The 21,806-nt window shown below is 42.7% G+C and overlaps 1 protein-coding gene and 1 pseudogene across 4 annotated transcripts in view; one reads left to right on the top strand and one right to left on the bottom strand.

Moving 5' to 3' along the window:
• Positions 1 to 11,795, bottom strand: part of LOC138844802 (uncharacterized) — a 35,787-nt pseudogene extending 23,992 nt beyond the window's left edge.
• Positions 11,704 to 21,806, top strand: part of AP4E1 (adaptor related protein complex 4 subunit epsilon 1) — an 83,905-nt gene continuing 73,802 nt past the window's right edge. For 2 of the 4 annotated variants that reach the window (XM_070054200.2, XM_070054202.2), the window contains exons 1-3: positions 11,704 to 11,986; positions 14,835 to 14,906; positions 16,908 to 17,031. In XM_070054200.2, coding sequence (XP_069910301.2) covers positions 11,837 to 11,986; positions 14,835 to 14,906; positions 16,908 to 17,031 — 346 coding nt within the window. In that variant the 5' untranslated portion in view covers positions 11,704 to 11,836. The remainder of the gene's footprint in view (positions 11,987 to 14,834; positions 14,907 to 16,907; positions 17,032 to 21,806) is intronic. The other 2 variants (XM_089310341.1, XM_089310340.1) reach the window with 2 other exon arrangements.

The raw sequence follows: 21,806 nt of genomic DNA on the forward strand, positions 1-21,806 counted from the left end.
ACAATGATGTCGGAGAAAACTGTGGAGAAGATGTGCAGACGTGCAGCCAACACAGGGAGACTCAGCAGGGAAGAGATCAGCGGAACCTAATCCAATCAGCCCAATTTCCGCTTATCCAATTCCTTCTGTTGCTTCTCATTGATTAAAGTCAACCAGCAATCAAGAGGTAAGAGAGCCCCAAGACACAATTTAGACAGTCCAGTCTCTCTGACACAGATCAAAGAGGAGAGTGGATTTGGGGAACCAAGTGGAAAATACTCAGCACGTTCACCCAAAAATCTCTGCAAGTACTTTCTTCTCATTTTTTTTTCCCCACGTTACCTTGTATTTCTATCATGGTTTCTAGTGTGCACAAACATTCACTTACATCATACAGTATCCTTGTCATTCTCACTGTATAAGGTAGGTGGGAATGATACATGCTCATACACAAGTAAGGAAACAGGTTCAAAATGGTAGAGGCTGTGCATCTGATAAGAGCTGGGCCATTAACACAAGTTTTCATGGGTTCCAATGTGGGTCTCTCTCTGCCACTTCACACTTCAGACATCAGGGAATCTGGAAGTGATCCTGGTCCCCCAGACCTGGCTTGTGGTGAACTATCTCCCTCTCAGTGCCCCATACGCATTCTCTTCCTTGAATGAAAAGTTCAACCCTTGCTCAAGGGCTTACAGTGAATTTAGCCTCTTGCTAGAATTGTTTCTTTGCATCGGTCACTGTTTTTTAAACTTTTTTTTAAAAGATTTATTGGGCTATGGCGCAGAGGGTAAGCCACCATCTGCAGTGCTAGCATCCCACGTGGGCGCCAGTTCTAGTTCTGGCTGTTCCGCTTCTGATCCAGCTCCCTGCTAACGTGCCTGGGAAAGCAGTGAAGAATGGTCCAAATGCTTGGGTCCCTGTATCCAAGAAGGAGACTTGGATGAAGTTCCTGGCGTCTGGCTTTGTCCTGCCCAGCCCTGGCCATTGTGGTCATTTGGGGAGTGAACCAGTGGATGAATGGAAGGGCTCTCTTTTTCTGTCTCTTCCCCTCTTTCTGTAATTCTGACTTTCAAATAATAAATAAATAAATTCAAAAAAATATGTTTAATTGGATCTCCCAGGCTGGTATACCATAGACAGACATGAACCAGCACCCATATGGGAAGCCAATGACACAGGTGGTTGCCTTACCTGCTGCACCACAATGCTGGCCCCTTGTTTTTAGACTTTTCAGTGGCAGGTGTATTTAAAGTCTTGATTGGGGGCTTCTAAGAGACCAATAAATCACAGATCTCATCCCTCTGAATTTAGGTACCTTTTGAGAAATATATACAAGAATCAGACAGATGGAAACAAAAGTGTCAGCTTTAATGAGGTTGAGACGACAGTACAGAAGCCACAGCTATGAGCTCACAATCAGAGACTTCCACATCCCCGCCTCCAGACTTCTGAGGAGGCAGGAGTGGGTGCCTGTGTGGGCACAGGTACATGTGTATCCTTGGGGTGGGTGGGTGGATGGGGTGCAACTGCTTAGTGTACAAGTTGGTCCGTGGAGAAGGATGTCAATGGGGGGAAGCAGGGCTACAGGGCTACTTCTTTCCTTAGCGGCCCAGTCAGGTGAGTCACTCCTTCCTTGGCAAGAATGGAGAAGGGAAATGGCAGGGAGGTAAATTGTCTTTTCACAATTTGGCTGAAGTGGAACTTTCTAGTTTTGGACCTTGGAATGGGTGAAAATGGTATCCCCCAATACTTCTCAGCAGCATAAAAAAATCTATTGATGCAATTAATCCTGTCATATGATCTAGGTACTGTAGCTTTTGTGTGTCTCTGTGTGTGCTATGATTTGCTGAGTCACTTCCCAAATGTCTGTAACTGCTGGGGCTGGGCCAGGCTGAAGCAGAGAGCTGGGAATACAATATAATTGTCTTACATGGGTGGCAGGAACCCAATTACTACAGCCACCACTGTTGCTTCCCAGGGCCCGCGTTAGCAGAAAGCTGGGAATTGAACCCAGTGCTAGAATAAATGCTTGTTTCAGTACTAATGCTTTAAAGATTTTTATTCTTATCAGTACATTAACCCGTTAAGGCTCAAGTTTTCAATAAATGATATTTATTTCAAAGTTACCACAAGTGATGTATTTACTGCTCAGACTAAGGCTTTATAGGTGTCTTATATGTAGAACAATGAGACAAAACTGATTAAGACAGCCTCTGGCCTCACAGCACTATCATTTCTTTGGAACTTTTATTTCTCGTAACTGGATTAATTTCTGATGCCTTGATTACTTCTTAAAATCCTCTGGAGCACAGCCTGCTTGAGTATTCAGTTCCCACCGTTTCCTTCTTACCCAAATCTGGAGTCCATCTCCTTTTCTTATCCTGGACTTCTGGGAAAAGTACTTATAAAGATTTCCTGAGAACGAGATTTGTAAAATGAGTGCATGTGGGAAAACACACTCCATGTATGGAGAGGACTCTGTTTTTGCCTCTCCTTAGTTCTCAGGCTTCTTGGGGAAAACAAAGGATTACTGGTCAGATTGTTTCTCAAGTAGCTCTACTGGGACTGTGTTCATGGTATGGGTTAGAATTCTGCTTTATGGACTATTGCTTGAACTAGGTTAGTCATAAGCTGGACCATGGAGGACTTTTGGCTAAATACAGATAGTCATTGCAAAGGGATTTGTTATAGAGGAATTTACCCAGTAAACAGTTCTTTTCCGGCTAATGTTTTTACCAGGCTGATTCAGCCCGGGGAGCAGGAGTGGGAAAATACTGTGGATACAGTCTGCTGGCTAGCAGTCAAGGCAGAGGAAAGGAAACACAGGCAAAGGTCTATGTGAAATGCGAATCTGAGTCACAGAGGGACAGGAAGAAAATAGCATGTGTCATTCTGACAAAGCTCCTCTTTGGGGCAGTTTCTTTTGGCCGTGTCTGCCTCTCCCCTGGAGAGAGCTACAGGGCCTCACTTGGTTCTTCCTACTGCATTTGCAGACTTAAAAGGAAGCCACCTACAGGCTAGTTTACCTCCCCTCTTGAGAAAGAAAATAAAAGGAAATGGAGAGCCTTGGCTTCTAAAGAACCTGGGTCAGGTTTTGAATGAACCCAAGACAGTGTCCTCTGTCAGGGACTGGGAAAGTCTGCAACCACAGCCTGGGCTTGCTCTCTGGCGCCGCTTTGGGGATGAGAGTGGAACTGCGCTCTTTAAAGTCACCTGAATCCCTACCGTGGCAGACCCCAGAAATCCCTCCAGAATGTCTCCTTTCCTGGGCCTTGCTTCTTTCTTTGCCTGGAGAGTGTTCCGATTACCTTCTTGCCATTCCTAAGGCTTTTTTTCTGGCCATGCCCTTTCAGACCCTTCTATTTCTGCACATGTCTCTGATCACTAAGTCCCAGAAAGGTCTGTGGCAAACTGTCCATCAATAATGCACAAGTATTTCTGCATGTCATAAAGCATTTTTCACAGTTTCATTAAAACATATTTCCCATAGCATAAAACTTCATTCGTGGTTAAGTGTAAGGTGGATAATTTTCAGTAAATTCATAGCGCTGTGCAGCTACCATCACAATTCAGCTTCAGAACACTTCTCAGACACTAGAAAGTTTCCTCTTGAGTATCTGCACTCAGTCCTTACTGTGACCTTCAGTCTCAAACAAGTAAGGCAACCATGCACTCAGATTTGCCTTTTCTGGTCATGTTTCTACAAACAAAATCCTACACGGATGGCGTGGTGGTGCAGATTAAGCTGCTGCCTGTGACACCGGTATCCCTTATGGGCCCTGGTTAGAGTCCCAGCTGCTCCACTGCCAACCCAGCTCCCTGCTAATGTGTCTGGGAAAAGTGCAGATGGTCCAAGTGCTTAGGTCCCTGCAGCCATGTGGGAGACCTGGATGAAGTTCTTGGCTCCTGGCTTCACCACTGCCCAGCCCCAGCGGTTGTAGCCATTTGGGGAGTGAACCAGCAACTGGAAAATCTTTCTCTCTCTCTCTAACTCTGCCTTTCAAATAAACAAATAAATCTTAAAAAAAAAAACTCAAATGGAGTCATACAATATATGATCTTTTGTGTGTGTTTTCTTTCACTTGACATGTGTTCAAGGTTAGCCCATGTTGTAGCATTTATCACTACTTCATTTCTTTTTATGGCTGAATCCATTGTATGGATATACTACATTTCATTTATCCATTCTTCAATTAATGGACATCCGGGTTGTATGTAGCTCTTGGCTATTATGAATAATCCTGCTCTGAACATTTGTGTGCCGTGTAAAGAATCTGAGTTCACTTTCTTTGCACATGGATACTACAACTGTTTCAACACTAATAGCTGAGAAGACTCTCTTTTCTCCACGGAATTCTCTTGGCTACTTCATCAAAAGTCAATTGGCCAGGAGAGATGTTTAGTCTAGTAGTTACAACACCTGTCTCCTGCATCAGAGTCCCTGGACTCAGTTTCTGGCTCTAACTTGGTGCCAACGCAGACCCTGGGAGACAGCAGTGATGTCTCAGTTGGGTTTCTTCTTCCCACACAGGGGCGGGACTACATTCCCAGTTTCTGTCTCTGTCCCTGGCCTAGACATGGTTGTCATGGGCACTTGCGGTATGAATCCATGTTTGGATGTTTCTCTTTCTTTTTTTAAAAAAATTAATTAGCCATAATTAATTTTAAGAGTTTTTTTTCTAGTTTTCAATTCTATTTTATTAATATATACCAATATGCCTATCTTTATACCAATACCATATTGTTTTGGTTAGTGAGCTACTGCATTTTTGGAAATTAACACTGCCATGATTTCTTTTACTAATTTTTCATATAGCAGGCACTTGTCCAGGAATGTACAAGGAATTATTAGCTTTTCAGCTATTGCATGTTCTTCTCCAGGTAAACCAATATGGTACTTTAACTAACTTGTAATAAGATGCTTCAGTGGGTTTTTCATTTCTAACACTTTTCTGAAAAGTGTTAACAAAACGCTTTGGCTTTAAAGAAATGATCAGGTTTATGTTTAAGATATTAAATTCTCTTTCCTTTAAATTTTGGTCTCAAAATGTGTAGAGGAAATATGGCCACAACCAGAGACAAAGAAAGAAAAGCAGACCCCTCCTCCCAAAACAGACCTTGAAAAGTGGCTGCTCACAATTAACTAGTGAAGCAACTGCCCACCGTTATCTTGTCCACGGAGGGAAGAAGTCCTAAGTTCTGCACCTGTAAACTCCAGTCATAAATCTGTCCTAATTAATCTGTCCCTGGTATCCTACAAACATAGCAGGCCCACCGACCATTAGAAGTGTGGTCCTAAGTCATGTAGGCTGCAATTTAAACCCACCAATGCTTTAATAGCTAATGTATGATGCTGATGAACCTATAAATATTGTAAGAAACTTGGGATTGTCGCTCAGTTCTCAGGAAATGATTTCAGCTGCGCCCATTGGCATAATAAACTGCTTCGATCCTCCACTGTCTCTGGTGCCTATTTGAACAAAGGGAGTCTTCCCACCTCAGATTTCTGTAACGAATGATGTCTCAATTTAACTGGCACCATAATGGTATTTGAAAATGTTCTGTTGAATAAGACACAATAAGGTAAGCGATTAACATCTCTAAAGCCAAGGGAAAGAAAGAAGCTTTTGTCACACTTCCTTTCTTGTTTACAGTTTCACATAGATTTCTCCTTTTTCCTGAGTCAGCAAATTATCTGATACTGATGTTACCATCTTTCTTAGCATTTTAAACTGTGGGATGTGGGAAGTTAGAAGGAAAAAAAAATTTTTTTTGTTTTTAGATTTATTTATTTGAGAGGCAGAGTGACAGAGACAGAGAGATCAATCATTCATCCACAGGTTCACTTCTCAAATGCCTGCAACGACTGGGGCTGGGCCAGGCTGAAGCCTGGAGCCAGGAACTCCATCCATGTCTCCAACTTGGGTGGCAGGCCCAGTTAGGTGGGTCATAGTCTGCTGCCTCCAAGGGCACACATTAGCAGGCAGCTGGATGCGAAGTGTGAAGTAGCCTGGACTTTGGCTCTCCAATACAAAATGGGGCCCAAGTGGCAGTTGAACCTGCTCTGCCATAACACCTGCCACTAGAAAGCAAATCTTTTATTCTCCCCCCTTTAAGCCAAGGAAAGATTCTAAAATTAAGAATGAATAAAATTTTAACATAAAACACTAGATTATTTTTATAAAAGATTTGTTTTGCTTATTTAAGAGGCCCAGTTACCAAGACAGAGGCAGAGAGCTTGTGTCTGTTGCTTCACTGCCCAAATGGTTGCAATAGCTGGGGCTGGGCCAGGCCAAAGCCAGGAGCCTAGAATTCCATCTCGGTCTCCCATGAGGGTGGCAGGGACCCAAGGACTTGGGCCGTCTTCTGCTTTCTCAGGCACATTAGCAGGAAGCTGGATGGGAAGTGGAGCAGCCAGGACTCCAACCTGTGCTCACATGGGATGCCAGCATCACAGGAGGAAGCTTAACCCACACCACAATGCAGGTCCCCTGACAACAGTTTTCAATAAAACTTAAATATTTTAAAAAGTCTTAGTAAATTGAAAAAAAATTCTTGAAAAACAAGTCAACAAAGTGGACTTTTTTTCTTGTGTTCCTGCATAATTATGTGGACAACTCTGGGATTTAAAACAAACAAAGAACATTTACTGGGTAATAATGAGGTTACAGAGATTACAGCAATTTTAACTGAAGATTGTTTGTAAGAACACACTAGAAGTACAGAGGACAAACTGAGTGAATCTCTTAAAATGCAAATACTTATGCACTAAAGCTGACAAAATTTTAGAAAACACCTAGCCAAAGTAATTAGGCAAGAGAAAGAAATACGGGGTTGGAAAGAAACAAGTCGAATTATCACTGTAATGATGTAATCTAATACATAAAACCCCAAGGATTCCACCAAAAACTGTCAAAACTAATATTTGAATTCAGCAAAGTTGCAGGATAGAAAGTCAACATATAAAAATCAGTTGCATTGTTATACATTAATTGTAAATTTTCTGAAAAAGAAGTAAAGAGGCCAGTGCTTCGGCTCAATAGGCTAGTCCTCTGCCTGCGGCGCCGGCACACTGGGTTCTAGTCCTGGTCGGGGCGCTAGATTCTGCCCTGGCTGCCCCTCTTCCAGGCCAGCTCTCTGCTATGACCTGGGAGTACAGTGGAGGATGGCCCAAGTGCTTGGGCCCTGCACCCGCATGGAGACCAGGAGAAGCACCTGGCTCCTGGCTTCAGATCAGTGTGGTGCGCTGGCCGCAGCGCGCCGGCTGTGGCGGCCATTGGAGGGTGAACCAACGGAAGGAAGACTTTTCTCTCTGTCTCTCTCTCACTGTCCACTCTGCCTGTCAAAAAAGAAAAAAAAAAAAAAAAGAAGTAAAGAAAACAACCTCATTTCCAACAACCATAAAATTTTTCAAGATTAAATTTAATCATAAAGGTAAAAAGATCTCTACAATAAAAACTACAAAACATTGACGAAGAAATGGAACAACATCCATCAGGTAGGAAGTTAGAAATTAGCCTGTGTGTGTGAGAGGGGCCTAAGAAAAACAAGGCATCCGTGGAAAGAGTGTAGCAGCCTCTCGCAGCCCCAGAAGCATTCCGTAGAAGAGCCCAGTATTCTGCACGACCAAGTCCTGCCCATACCCCAGCAACTTTAGAAAGGGTCCCAGCCTTCCCCGGAAAGACACCTCTCTGCCCAGTGTGAAGTGGGCTACCCAGTCTGATGACACCAGGAAATAAAATCTTGGGAGGGATTTTAGCTGCTTCACAACCAGCAAACCTGTAGTCCAGGAAAAGAGAGTGCCGGGAAGGAAGAATGGCAGGAGGAGCTGAGCTCTTCCTTATAAGCCCCAGTCTGAACACAGGTGGTGCCCTCAGCTCTTTCCTGAGTTCTCTGGTGGTCTATCAGGTGTATTTCAGCCCTCAGCGCTTAGCTCTCGTCCTTTGCTGATGTGCCTGCCTGGCCGTTTAGTTATGTGATCTTGCTTACTCCAGTCTGAATGGCTGGGCACTCAGATTCTGTCTGAAGATGTGCCAATCATTCGGACACAGGCTCTCCCCCAGGAAATCTTGCTGCTTTGCTTATTACCACTCTCTGTCTCACGCCTGGATTTCTTTCTTTCTTTCTTTCTGTCTTTCTGTCTTTCTGTCTTTCTTTCTCTCTCTCTCTTAAAGATTTATTTATTTATTATTTGAGAGGAAGAGTTACAGACAGAGAGAGGGAGAGACAGAGAGAGAGGATGAGACAGAGAGAATGGTCTTCCATCCTGCTGGTTCACTCCCCAAATGGCTGCAGTGGCTGGAGCTGGGCCGATCCAAAGTCAGGAGCCAAAAGCTTCTTCTGGGTCTCCCATGTGGGTAGAAGGCATCTTCTACTGCTTTTACAGGCCATAGAGAGCTTGATTGGGGGAGGAGTAGCCGGGACTCGAACCAGCGCCCACGTGGGACGCCGGCACCTGCAAGTGGCGGCTTTTACTCACTATACCACAGCGCTGGCCCCACTCCTGAATTCTTTGCTGTGCAGACAAGCATCTCTACTCCACTCATCCCTGGCAACCTATTTGGCAAACCATCCAGGAGCCACTACCCTCTGTCTCATGCCTGAATTATTTCTTGCATAAAGACAACAGCATCTATCCTACCCATCTCTGGTAACAACCCCATGTTCATGGATTGGAAAAAATAACATCACTAAAATTTCCACATTATCCAAAATAATATGCAGATTCAATGCAATACTTGTGACAAAATAATGATTTTTTTTCACAGAATTAGAAAAAAATACTACTAAAATCTGTATGGTACCAAGAAAGATCCTGAGTAGCTAAAGCAATCTTTTTTTTTTAAGTATTTTTTTTTAAGATTTATTTATTTGAAAGGTAGAGAGAGAGAAAGAGAGGAGGGAGAGAGGCCTGCCATGCAGCAAGGGGTTGGATTGGAAGTGGGACAGCTTCTAGAGCTGGCATTGATAAGGGATACTGGTGTTGGAGGCAGCAGCTTAACCTGCTGTGCCACAATGCCAGCCCTGCTAAAGAATTTTGAGCAAAATGAGTATCTGACTTTAAAATATAGTACAAAGCTATAGCAATTTAAACAGTATGGTATTGGAAAAAAATAGACACTGACTAGTAGAGCAGAATAGAGAACTCAGAGGTAAGCCAATAGCCAACTGATCTTTGACAATGTTCTTTGGCAATGGAGAAAGGACAGTCTTTCAATAAATGGGGCTGGGAAAACAGGATATTCACATGGAGAAGAATGAAACTAGGCCCTTAGCACTCACCTTGTAAAAAAAATCCACTCAAAATGGATAAAAGACTTTAGTATAAGGCATGAAACTGCTAGAAAAAAAAGATACAGTAAATGCTTCAGGACATTAGAATGGCAAGAGTGTTTTTGGATCAGACCCCAAAAGCACTAGAAACAAACCCAAAAAACAGACAAATGGGATTCTACCAAAATCAAATTTTTCTCCACAGTCAAGGAAACAATCATGAGAGTAAAGAGTTAGTCTATAGAACGGGAGAAAATATTTGCAAGTGATACATCTGACAGTGGGTCAGTAACCAAAATATATAAGAAAGTCAAACAACTCAATGGCAGAAATCGTCAAATAATCCACTTTTAATGTGGGCAATGGGTTTAAACAGCCATTTTTCAAAGGAAGATGTTAAAATGATCAATGGGTACCTGGAAAAATGCTCATCATCACTAATGATCTGGCAATGCAAATGAAAACCACAGTGAGACATCACCTCATTCCACTTGGCTTGGCTATCATCAAAGAAAGACAAGTGACACCAAGTGCTGGCGAGGATGTGCAGAAAAGGGAACCCCTGCATACTCTTAGTGGAAATGTTAGTTCAGCCACTGGAAAACAATACTGAGGTTCCTGCAGAAATTAAAAGTAGAACTACCATATGATCCAGCAATCCCACTACAGGGTATCTATCCAAAGGAAACTAAATAAGTCTGTTGAGGAAACATCAGCACTCCCACGTTTACTGCAGTATTGTTCACAATAGCCAAGAAATTGAAACAACCTAAATGTCCATCAACGGATGGATAAAGAAAATGTGGCAGAAATACACAATGGCATGCTACTCATGAATGGAACTGTTGGTTATTATGTTAAATGAAATAATCCAGGCACCAAATGACAAGCACTACATGATCCCACTCCTATGTGGAATCTACTAAAAGCAGATATAGAAGTTGGGGTATAATGTTGATTCCTAGAAGCTGAGGAGAGCAGGCTGGAGGGAGGGACAGGGAAAGACTGGTTAACAGGTACTAAGTCATAGGTGGGAGAAAGAAGTCTGGTGTTCTATTGCACAGTAGGGAGACTACAGATAATGATGATGTACTGTATACATATATATTTTTAAAAGGCCACAAGAAAGGATTTTGAAGTGTTTTCACCATAAAGAAATGATAGATGTTTGAAGACATAGCTGTTTACTCTGATTTGAACATTATACATTATATCAAAACATGGCACTTCATAAATACAATTTTTACATGCCAATGAAAAATAAAAAAAAGTTGATTGTTGATCCTTGAACTGATTATTGAAAGGCCCCAAGGTCACAGGTGGAGAAAACAGTGAAGACCTGAGAACAAACAGCCAGGAAGCTTGTGAGAGTTTGAAGAAAGTGGAGAGAGGAGCTCAGCAAAACCCAACTCTTTCATTCTTTCTTCTATGCACTGTTTCTCTCCCCTCTTACACGTGTAGGGGAAGCTCTGTTAGGGAGGGCTTTCATTATTTTATCTGCAAGCAGGCCGTCAAGTGACTTGATAGCGCACCATCGGTCTTAATTTTAATTTAAAAAGATTCTATAAAAGATTCTATAAAGTACGAGACTCCTCAAGCACATATTTCACCGGCTAGCAGCGTAATCTCAGGTCATCTAGCCTCTTGAAAACGCTGCACACTACTGAGAAGATGAGAGTGGAAACAGCAAATACGATGCAAGTCATATTACGACAGCATTTTAACTTGCTGGATCCCGTGAGTTTCAGGGAGCCTCCGAGGTCACCAGACCACGTTGTGAGCAGCTCAGTACTACTTTCTGATCTAGGTAGGAGGGAAGAGGTAGCCTCTCTCCACATGGCCAAGTGGAAAAGAACCGAGTGTTGTGAGACACGCAGTGGGTGGCACACGCAGCTCGTTCCGTGCTTGCCTGGCCGGCGACGCAGCTCCAGGGAAGCGAACTTGAACCTGCACCAGCTGGACAGGGGTCGGAATGAGTGGCACTGTCCACTTCTCCCAGAGGAGCCGCGGGCTGGAAGCGATCACGGGTGGGAGCACTGACCGCGGCCGCTGAACTGGGCACCACGAGAGGGCCAGCCCGGTAACGGGGCCCCGGGGGAAGCCGCAGCTCCGGTGCAGCAGCGGGAGGTGGGCGGGCGGGTCGCCCGGGGCCCGCAGCCAGGCCGGCTGAGTGCGGGGAGTCCCTGAGAAGTCGAGGCCGGGAAGGCGCGCTTATCGACGCGTTCCAGGCGGCACGGGAAAGGGAGACCTTGAGGGTACGAAGCAGAGGGACGAACCCGAGCGGCTTCCTCAGAACTCACAGTTGCTGGGTGACCTGTCCCCGGGTTGCTATGGAAACCGGCAGCGGGGACGCCTCCACGCCTCCACCGGAAGTGCGCCGCGGCGCGTTCTTACGAGTCAGCGGCTTCTAGCGCCTCTCGCGGCCACTCTGGAGAACGACACTGTGTCTGTTCGCGCTGGGAGCGAATAAAGATTTCTCCTTCAAAAAGCAGGAAGTAACTACGGAGGCCGGGGCGGCGGCGCCTGCGGAGGCCCTCGGGCATGAAGTCGGGCGGCGACGCGAACGCTGGCGGCGGCGGCGGCGATGAGCGACATTGTGGAGAAGACGCTGACGGCGCTGCCGGGTCTCTTTCTGCAGAACCAGGCGGGTGGCGGGCCCGCGGCTGCCAAGGCGCCCTTCTCCTCGCGGCTGGGCGGCCTGGTCCGCAGCATCACTGCCCTCACTTCCAAACACGTAGGTGCCGGCAGGCGGGGAGGTTGGGGGCGCGGGGATGAAGGCCCCTGCGCCGGGAGGCCCTGGCTGGGCAGCGAGACTCCGGGACCCCGTGGGCAGGCCTTCTGGAGGGGTTTGGGGGCTGCTTGTGTGTGTCTCTGTCCGGACTCTTCATTTTCTTGCCCGGACTGACAGCTGGAAGTCTGAGTTTCCACAGTTGGCTTCGACACTGACTCATGGGGATCTGGGACGGATGTCTGTAACCTTTGACCCTCCGCACATTTTCCCAAAGATGAAGGGGGAATGTACCGATGCATCTTCCGTAGTTGGCGTTGAGGATTACTGGAGGTGACCGGAGTGTGAAAATACCCAGTGCGGTGGGACTGCCGGCCACTAATCCACCTCCTACGAAGTTTCTTTCTCTACTCAAGTTCTTCCCCTTCCCCAGGCCTTTCAGCTGCTTCTGTCACTCATGTTCGTGGACAGATCCTGCCATTGAGCCTGCTGTCGAGTATATTTGGGGAGCTCGAAGTTCTTAAGTCAGACCGAGGGGTTGGGCAAAGAAAAAACGTAATTCTTCCCCAAATGTAAAATTTGCTGAGTAAGTCTCTGCTTCAGATGGGCTTTGGAAATGAGCGGTGTATAATAGAAGTTTGTATATGTGTGTGTGTTTTTAAAGATTTAATTTTATTTCAAAGCAGAGTTATAGAGAGAGGGGGAGATATCTTTCATCTGCTGGTTCACTCCCCAAATGGCTGTAACAGCCCGGGTTGGACCAGGCTGAAGCCAAGAGCTTCATCTGGTCTCCCACGTAGGTGCAGGGCCCAGGCACTTGGACCATCTTCCACTGCTTTCCCAGACCATTAGCAGGGAGTTGGATCGGAAGTGGAGCTGCTGGGACTTACACTAGCACCCATATGGGATACTGACATTGCAGGCCACAGCCTAACCCGTCCTCCACAACTCTGGTCTCTATAGTTGTGTGATCCTGACCCAAAGTTTCAAGGAGTTGCAATCCTAAAAATGTATTCTATGTCATAAATTGCCTAACAGATGTTTATGGAGCAACTATTTAACTAGAAGTTCTTGAGGAAAATAAAATAAAAGACATTCCCTTCTTCCAAGGATTTGGTCATCCATTTTGGGCATAAGACTAGTGACAGCACAATTATGATGCAGTGTCAGGAGAGGAGAAAAGAGAAGAGAAACAAAGTACCCTCAAAGTTACAAGAAGTTTTTTCTTTTGGAAGCTGAAATAAGGTGATGTTGTGCTCCAAAGATCTGCTTCATATACCAGAATCGTTATTTGTGGATTCAGTATTGCTTATCTTAATGTTTTTGTTCTTTGCTAATTTTTATGAGATGTGGAATGAAATTTTTTTTAATGATTTATTTACTTATTTGTAAGGCAGAGTGAGAGAGTGAGCACTTCCACCTGCTGATTCGTTCCCCAAATGGCTGCAGTGACCATGGCTAGGTCAGGCTGAAGCCAGGAACCTGAAATTCCATCTGGGTCTCTATGTGGAAGACCAGGGCCCATTGCTTTCCTTGGCCTGTTAGCAGGGAGCTGGATTGGAAGTGGAGCAACTGGGACTCAAATCAGTTCTCTTATGGGATGCTGGTGTCGCAGTTGACACCTTAACCTGCTATGCCACAATGCTGACCCTGAAATCTTAAAAAATAATTGATTTTGACTTTCAGATTGCAGTTTGAAACTGTATGTGAGTATCCAAATGTGGTAGGACTTCACTAGTAGTTCTTCCTTATCTACCTAGTGCACACTTACTAATTCAGTGTGTGATTTACTATTATTTTTTAAAGTTTTTAATTTTCATTTTTTGAAAAGCAAGGAGACAGATGAAGAGAGATCTTCTGTCTGCTGGTTCAGTCTGCGAATGACTGCAACAGCCAGGGCTGGGCCAGGCTGAAGCTGGGAGCCTAGAACTCTATTCAGGTCTGCCCCATGGGTAGCTGGAACCCATTCATTACCTGCTGCCCTTCAGGGTGCACGTTACAAGAATCCGTATGGAAGGCCAGGCTTTCTGATAGGGCATACAGGCATCCCAAGCAGTGGCTTAACTGCTGTGCCACACACCTGTCCTCAGTGTGCAATTTAAAGATAGCTTCATACTGACCAAAAATGAGGCCAATTTAAAGTGCTTAAGGAGGTAAAGTTACAAAGTGAATAGTGTCAGTGCCCTCATAGTAGGGGTGTGTGAGAGACTGGGAAAAGCATAGGGGGAAATGAGGAAGAAACTGGGACAGTACATGGAGAATTTCTCTCTACTCTTTCCCTCTCACCAGTTTTAAAAATAAAGATTTATTTATTTGAAAGAGTTAGGAAGATAGAAATATCTTTCATCCCCTGGTTTACTACCCAGACGTTTGCAGTTGCTAGGGCTGAGCCAGATGGGAGCCAAGAGCCAGGAGCTGCATCTCGGGTTCCCTTGTGGTAGCAGGGGCCCAAGCACTTGGGCCATCTGCTGCTGCTGGATCAAAGTGGAGCAGCCGAGACATGAACCAGCACCATAAGGGATGCTGGAGTCTTAGACAGCAGCTTTACCCTCTATGCCACAACGCCGGCCCGTCTCTTCAATTTTTTAAAACCATTTTCTGTCAAGTGGTCCCTTAAAAGTTCAGTAACTGAGTGAAGAGGAATGGTAGGTTAGTTTGGAAATAATTATTCTCTCCAGGGATGATTCTGAGGGTGAAAAAAATGCCTTTGGGCATACTTCAAGCATGTAATATTTGTATCTCTAATGTTTCTTTTTAGTTGAAAGTATTATAGATTTTAATTTTTCTCCTTAAAAATTAAGTTACTGTTGAAAATAGTAGTTATTCAAACATTTAAATATTTTTACTTTTTCAGGAAGAAGAGAAATTAATCCAGCAGGAATTAAGTAGTTTGAAAGCAACTGTTTCTGCTCCTACTACAACACTGGTAAGTTTGCATAGTTGTGTCCACACACATAAGTTTGAAATCTGGCCCACTGTGGACTTGATAGTGACATCTGACTTACCAGTTGCTAAAATGTAATTTATCGTAGGCAAAGTCAGTTGTGGATGGTTTTTGAAAAACTCTGAGGTAAAATGCTACAAATATAGAGGTGATACTTAATGGCTTAAATTAACATTTTCAGTTTTAATTGATGCAAGACTTCAGTATCTTGTATTTTCTCAGAATTTAGTAGTCTTAATTAATGTTTAATGGGTTAATTTTATTGCTTTAAGCACAAGTGACTTGAATTAAATCTCATTCCCTAAAATTTTCTTATGATTTACTTTACGCCCTTCTTATTTATATATACACACACACACACACACACTTCCACATGTAAAGTAGTAAAAGTTATTTTTCTTAAAGTATTTTATTTTACTGTTTCCTTTTTTTAAATTTCTTTTTTTTTTATTTTTAGATTTATTTATTTATTTGAAAGACAGAGTTAGAGAGAGGCAGAGACAGAGAAAGGTCTGGAGCTGGGCTGATCGGAAGCCAGGAGCCAGGAGCTTCTTCCGGGTCTCCCACGTGGGTACAGGGGCCCAAGGACTTGGGCAATCTTCTACTGCTTTCCCAGGTTATAGCAGAGAGCTGGATCTGAAGTGGAACAGCCAGGACTTGAACCAGTGCCCATATGGGATGCTGGCAGTGCACGCAGCAGCTTAACTGGCTCCGCCACAGCTCCGATCCCTATTTTACTGTTTTCTAAGCATTTTATGGTTTAATAATCTTGTAATATGCTAGCTCTAATTATATTTCATTTTTTTAAAAGATTTATTTATCTATTTGAAAGTCAGAGTTATACAGAGAGAGAGAGAGAGAGAGAGAGAGAGAGAAAGGTTTTCCATCTGCTGGTTAGAGAGAAAGAGAGAGAGAGAGGTCTTCCAGCTGCTGGTTCACTCCCCAATTGGCTGCAGCCACCGAAGCTGCACCAATCTGAAGCCAGGAGCCAGGAGCTTCTTCCTGGTCTCCCACGTGGATGCAGAGGCCCGAGGACTTGGACTATCTTCTAATGCTTTCCCAGGACATAGCAGAGAGCTGGATCAGAAATAGAGCAGCTGGGACTCGAACTGGCAACCCTAGGGGATGCCGGCACTGCAGGCAGTGGCTTTACCCACTATGCCACAACACCGGCCCCAGCCCTATTAGATTTCAAGTTTAAAATAGCTTATGAACTTTTTGGGAAACATTTATATTTTTATTTCTGATTAAAATTTGCTGTAAATATTGAAAAGAAACTTCTAGGCTCTCTGAAAAATGTTTAACTGGCACTGAAAATATTGGAAGATCCCATTAAAAAACTGAATCTTTAAATGGCTATACTATTAATGGAGTCACACCCTTTAGTTAATAATAATTGTGAATTATTAAAAAAAAGAGTACCTGTAAAGCAGACTATTACATTTAGTAGGGTATTCTACATTTGGTCTTAGCCAAAAGTCTGAGAAACAATTAGTAGAGTATTCTAAAAATGTCTAGGTATATTTTGATTTTTAGATGTGAAAAAATATTTTTTAAAGAAATTATTACCATCTGTGGGAATTTTACAAATGTTTTCATTTGACAAAGTGTGTTAAATTGATGTCCTGCATTTTGGAAGCCAAGTCAGATTACCATGCATGGAATTTTGTCTGAGCTCCACATGTATCATATTATAACCAAATTTTACACTAAGGGCCCATAGAATTAGAAGTAACTAGAATTGGTTTATTTTATAGTGTGGTCATTAATAAAATATTTGAAATAATTTTACTAAAATTAGTACTTTTGGTAATTAACGCTGGGTCCACATTATATTCATACAATATGATATCAGGTGATTAATTTATAATATGTATGTATGTTATCTTCGTATCAGTGTCAGGATTGAGATATTTCCTGTGAAATGATTGTAACATAAGACATTCTGTTATTTGTGTAGTTACTGGATTTTTTTCTTTTCAGAAAATGATGAAGGAATGTATGGTGAGACTTATGTATTGTGAAATGCTTGGCTATGATGCTTCCTTTGGCTATATACACGCAATCAAGTTGGCCCAACAAGGAAACTTACTAGAAAAAAGAGTAGGTGTGTGTGTTTAAGACTTTCATACTATAATATTGTCCTTAAAGTTCTAACTGCTGTATAGAATAAATGATGACTGGTAAATGGTATGTTTTTAGAACACTGCATTATAATCTCTGTTAAAAGATCAAGCACTTCAGAAGCTCAGAGCCTATACATGAATCAGTTTCATGACCCATAGCATTTTGGAGTTGTAGGAAAGAGTAAAATCTGCATGGGATTGTGATGGTAGTTAGAAGACTATATAGGTGTTTTTTTTTTTTAAGATTTATTTATTTATCTGAAAGAGTTAAACAGAGAGAGAAGGAGAGGCAGAGAGAAAGAGAGGTCTTCCATCTGCTGGTTCACTCTCCAAATGGCTGCAACGGCTGGAGCTGCGCCGATCTGAAGCCAGGAGCCAGGAGCTTCTTCCTGGTCTCCCACGTATGTGCAGGGCCCCAAGGACTTGGGTCATTTTCTAATGCTTTCCCTGGCCACAGCAGAGAGCCAGATTGGAAGTGGATTCAAACTGGCGCCTACATGGGATGCTGGCACTGCAGGCGGTGGCTTTACCCACTACGCCACACCGCCGGCCCCGACTATATAGTTTTGTTAAAACTCATTAAAATGGGTACATTTTCTTGCATGTGAATTGTACCTCAGTAAATCTTTTTTTTTTTTTAATATTTATTTTATTTATTTGAAGGGCAGAGTTACAGAGAGAGGTAGAGAGAGAGGTCTTCCGTCCTCTGGCTCACTCCCCAAATGACCGCAATGGCTAGAGCTGAGCTGATCCGAAACCAGGAACCAGGAGCTTCTTCTGGGTCTCCCACATGGATACAGGGGCCCAAAGACTTGGGCCATCTTCCACTGCTTTCCTAGGCCATAGCAGAGAGCTGGAACGGAAGTGGAGCTGCCGGGATGTGAACCGGCGCCCATATGGGATGCCGGCACTGCAAGCCGGAGCTTTAACCCACTGCGCCACAGTGCCGGCCCCAGTAAAGCTGGTTTTAAGTAGTCTGTTTAACTTCATCAGTTTAAATGGTTAGAAATATTTTCTATAGGAAAAAGCAAATTGACCAGAATAAATTTGAACCCATTCTCACAAATTTTAGCTATGAAGATTAGAATTATTTTTAAAAATTATCATCTCTAGTTAACCTTTAGGGGTATTAGGCTAATTTCTTTCAAAGACTTAGTTTTCTTTTCCTAAACATTCAGCTTTAAATGAGGGTCCAAAAAGGAAGCACTTTAGAAGAGTTCTTCATTCAGAGGGGTTGATAACATGATGTTGTCAAGGATTAGCATTCTAAGTAGATTTATGGATCAGAACTGTCAGATGGTAGAGTAAGGGTGGGAGATGTCTTGGTAAAGATTTTGAAACAGTATGTATACAATATTCCACTTATTGGACACCCACTCTACTCAAAATGCTCTTCTATCATACAGATTTGTTGTGTTCTTTCCTCTAAGTTCAGTGTCTTTTGGCTTCCTTTTTTTTCCCTTTCCATACTGCAAATAAAGTCTTAATTCTGTGATCACTCAGGTGGCTCCTAACATCTGTTACTGTATGGTATTAATTTTTTCATATCTTAATACTTTAGATCCTAGATTCATTCTAAAATCCCTTCAGGCAAGAAATATTTTTTCTGAGTTATTAAAGTAGTCTGTTTTAATAATTTGCTTTTCTTAAAACTTTGATTTCTCTTAAATACTACCCCAAAGAACAGTTTTATTCTATTAATGTTTTCAGATCAGCTTGCAAAGCTCTTCCCGTTGTAGTCACTGTTGTTAGTAGTCACCCCAAACTTTCTCATTGGAAAGAATATGTTTTTCTAAGCAAGATCATGAATCTCAATAAAATGACTCTGAGCTCTTCTTTGAGATAAGCTCCCACAGCTGTGAACTAAAACATGTACAAGGTTATTTATTGCAGTATTATTTATAGGAGTAAAATTCAAAAATAATCTGTATGTCCACTGGTAGGGAACTAGTTGAAAAAGCTATGGTGCATCTACTCAATGAAAACTATGTAACTGTGTAATAGTATCAAGATATCAAAACAAAGTGTAGAGTAATCTATATAGTATTTTTTGTGCAAACATAAATGCCTTTTGTGTAAGACAGAGTGTGTGCGCATAGTTTGGTTTCTTTTTTCAAAAGGAAGCAATGGAAAGATGAATCAGAAACTAATGAAAATAGTAATAGCAGGGAGATGGGAGGGTTGCGGGTGGGAGGGAAGTTATGGAGGGGGGGAAGCCACTGTAATCCAAAGCTGTACCTTGGAAATTTATATTTGTTAAATAAAAGTTAAAAAAAAAAAAAGAAAATAGTAATAGTTACTTATGAGGGCAAGGGGCAAAATGAATATCAAGACAAGAGATGAGAGTGAACATCTTCTGATTGTATTATTTAATAAAGTCTTAAAACTTTTGAATTATTTAATGTTTTACATATAAAAAATACAATTAAATTTAAAGTGAAAAATGTCAAAATTATTTAATGTTTTACATATTAAAAATACAATTACATTTAAAGTGAAAAATGTCAAAATGTAGGTCTAAGAAGCAAAAGGAAACAACAGTTATAAAAAAAAATTGTACTAACACTCTTCAATTTTGACTGACTATCATTTTTAAAATTTCCTGCCTACACTTATAAGGAGGTCAGTCAAGTAATAGGAGAGCAGGACACAGGCCCTTCGTCATGCCCCATGTGGCCAAAATGAAAATGACAGGACCAAAGTTAAGACTGACTAAACTCTAGCCATGCAGGTTTTTTTTTTTTTTTTCTTTTTAAGATGTATTTGAAAGGCAGAGGGAGAGACAGAGGGAGAGACAGAGAGAGAAAGATCTTCCATCCACTGGTTCACTCCCCAGATGGCCAGGAGCCTAGAACCCCATCCAAGCAGTTGGTCCATCTTCTGCTGCTTTCCCAGGTTGATTAGCAGGAAGCTAGATCAGAAGTGAAGCAGCTGGACTCAAACCTGTGCTCATATGGCATGCCAGCATTGCAGGTGATGGCTTGACCCACAGTGCCACAATGTGGACCCCTGGCCATGCAATTTTCAAACAAGTTCCAAAGTGGTTTTGCTTCAGAACTATCATATGAAATCTAATCTGCATATTCTCTAAATCTCAGAGACAAGAGAAATAAGGTTTCTGTGTCTTATGTTGACTGTATGAGCACAGCACATGATTCAAGCCTCCATGAAGCCCATTACAACATTATAACTACTATTTTCTGTGTTTGTATCTGTCTCCTCCACTGTTGTTGCAGCGATTCTCAAACTGGGAGCATTGTAAATTCTCCACCTGTATATGTGCCTGCAGCACCTGGCATATAATAGGCTCCCACCATATCTATCCCATGAATAATGAATACCTTTTATGTTTTTAAGATTTATTTATTTGAAAGGCAAAGTGACAGAAATGGGAGAGAGAAAGAAAGAAGGAGATACCCATTCATCTTTCAACTGCTGGTTCACTCTCCTGCAACAGTTGAGGCTGAGACAGGCCTAAATTGAGCGCCAAGAAATCCATTCCAGTCTCTAAGCACATTAGCAGGAAGCTGGATCAAAAGTAGAAGTGGGACTCGATCTCAGGTACTCTAATAGGGGATACAGGCGTTCCAAGTGGCAGCTAATTCACCATACCACAACACAGATACCCAGATAAATTTTATAGCTTCAACTCATAAACGTCTTTCCTACTTGAGCTGAAATTTCACTAAAGGAGGTTAGTTTATTTGAGTGTATCTTCCAGAGTTCTTAAATAGATACCTCTAAGAGGAATGCCACTGTTTTCTTGACTTATGAGCTAATATGTAAGAGAATAAAAAAGTGGCTCAAGATTGGAGGGAAACAGAAAGGAAAGAAATAGTGAAGGCATGAAAGTGGAGAAGTAAAAGAAATGAAAAAAAAAAAAAAAAAAAAAGTTGGGTAGGAGCAAAGAAATACCAGACTTTTGCCTTGTATCTGTCATCACTGTCTCTTCTTATGGCTAATTTTTGGATATTTCCAAATGCATTCATGTCTATATTCTTTTTTTTTTTTTTTTGACAGAGTTAGTGAGAGAGAGAGAGACAGAGAGAAAGGTCTTCCTATTTCCGTTGGTTCACCCCCAAAGTGGGCACTACAGCCAGCGCGTAGTGCAAGTGGGCACTACAGCTGGTGCGTAGTGGCCGGCACACTGGGCGGATCCGAAGCCAAGAGCCAGGTGGTTCCTCCTGGTCTCCCATGCGGGTGCAGGGCCCAAGGACCTGGGCCATCCTCCACTGCACTCCCGAGCCACAGCAGAGAGCTGGAGTGGAAGAGGAGCAACTGGGACAGAATCTGGCGCCCCAACTGGGACTGGAATCCAGCGTGCCAGCGCCACAGGTGGAGGATTAGCCTAGTGAGCTGTGGCGCCAGCCGCCAAACGGATTCATGTCTAGCATGCTGCTGTTTAAAACTGAAAAGGTTTTCACTGTTCCCAAAATGCTCAACAATAATTGAAAATTTCTTTTTGATCTTTTCAGAAAAAGAGAACAAAAGATCATTCCAAATACAACCTTTCAGGCATCAGATATTCTTAATATGTGCTATTGACTGAAAGTCATTTTTTTTTAAGATTTATTAGAAAGACAGTGTTAGAGCCAGAGAGAGGTCTTCTATTCTGTTGGTTCACTCCCCAAACGACTGCAACAGCCAGAGTTGAGCAGATCCGAAGCCAGGAGCTTCTTCTGGGTCTCCCACACAGATGCAGGGGCCCAAGAACCTGGGCATCTTCTACTGTTTTTCCAGGCCGTAGCAGAGAGCT

The sequence above is a fragment of the Oryctolagus cuniculus genome, chromosome 12 (genome assembly GCF_051225735.1).
Source record: "Oryctolagus cuniculus isolate XC-2025 breed Fujian yellow rabbit chromosome 12, ASM5122573v1, whole genome shotgun sequence".
In the NCBI taxonomy this organism is placed as follows: Eukaryota; Metazoa; Chordata; class Mammalia; order Lagomorpha; family Leporidae; genus Oryctolagus; species Oryctolagus cuniculus.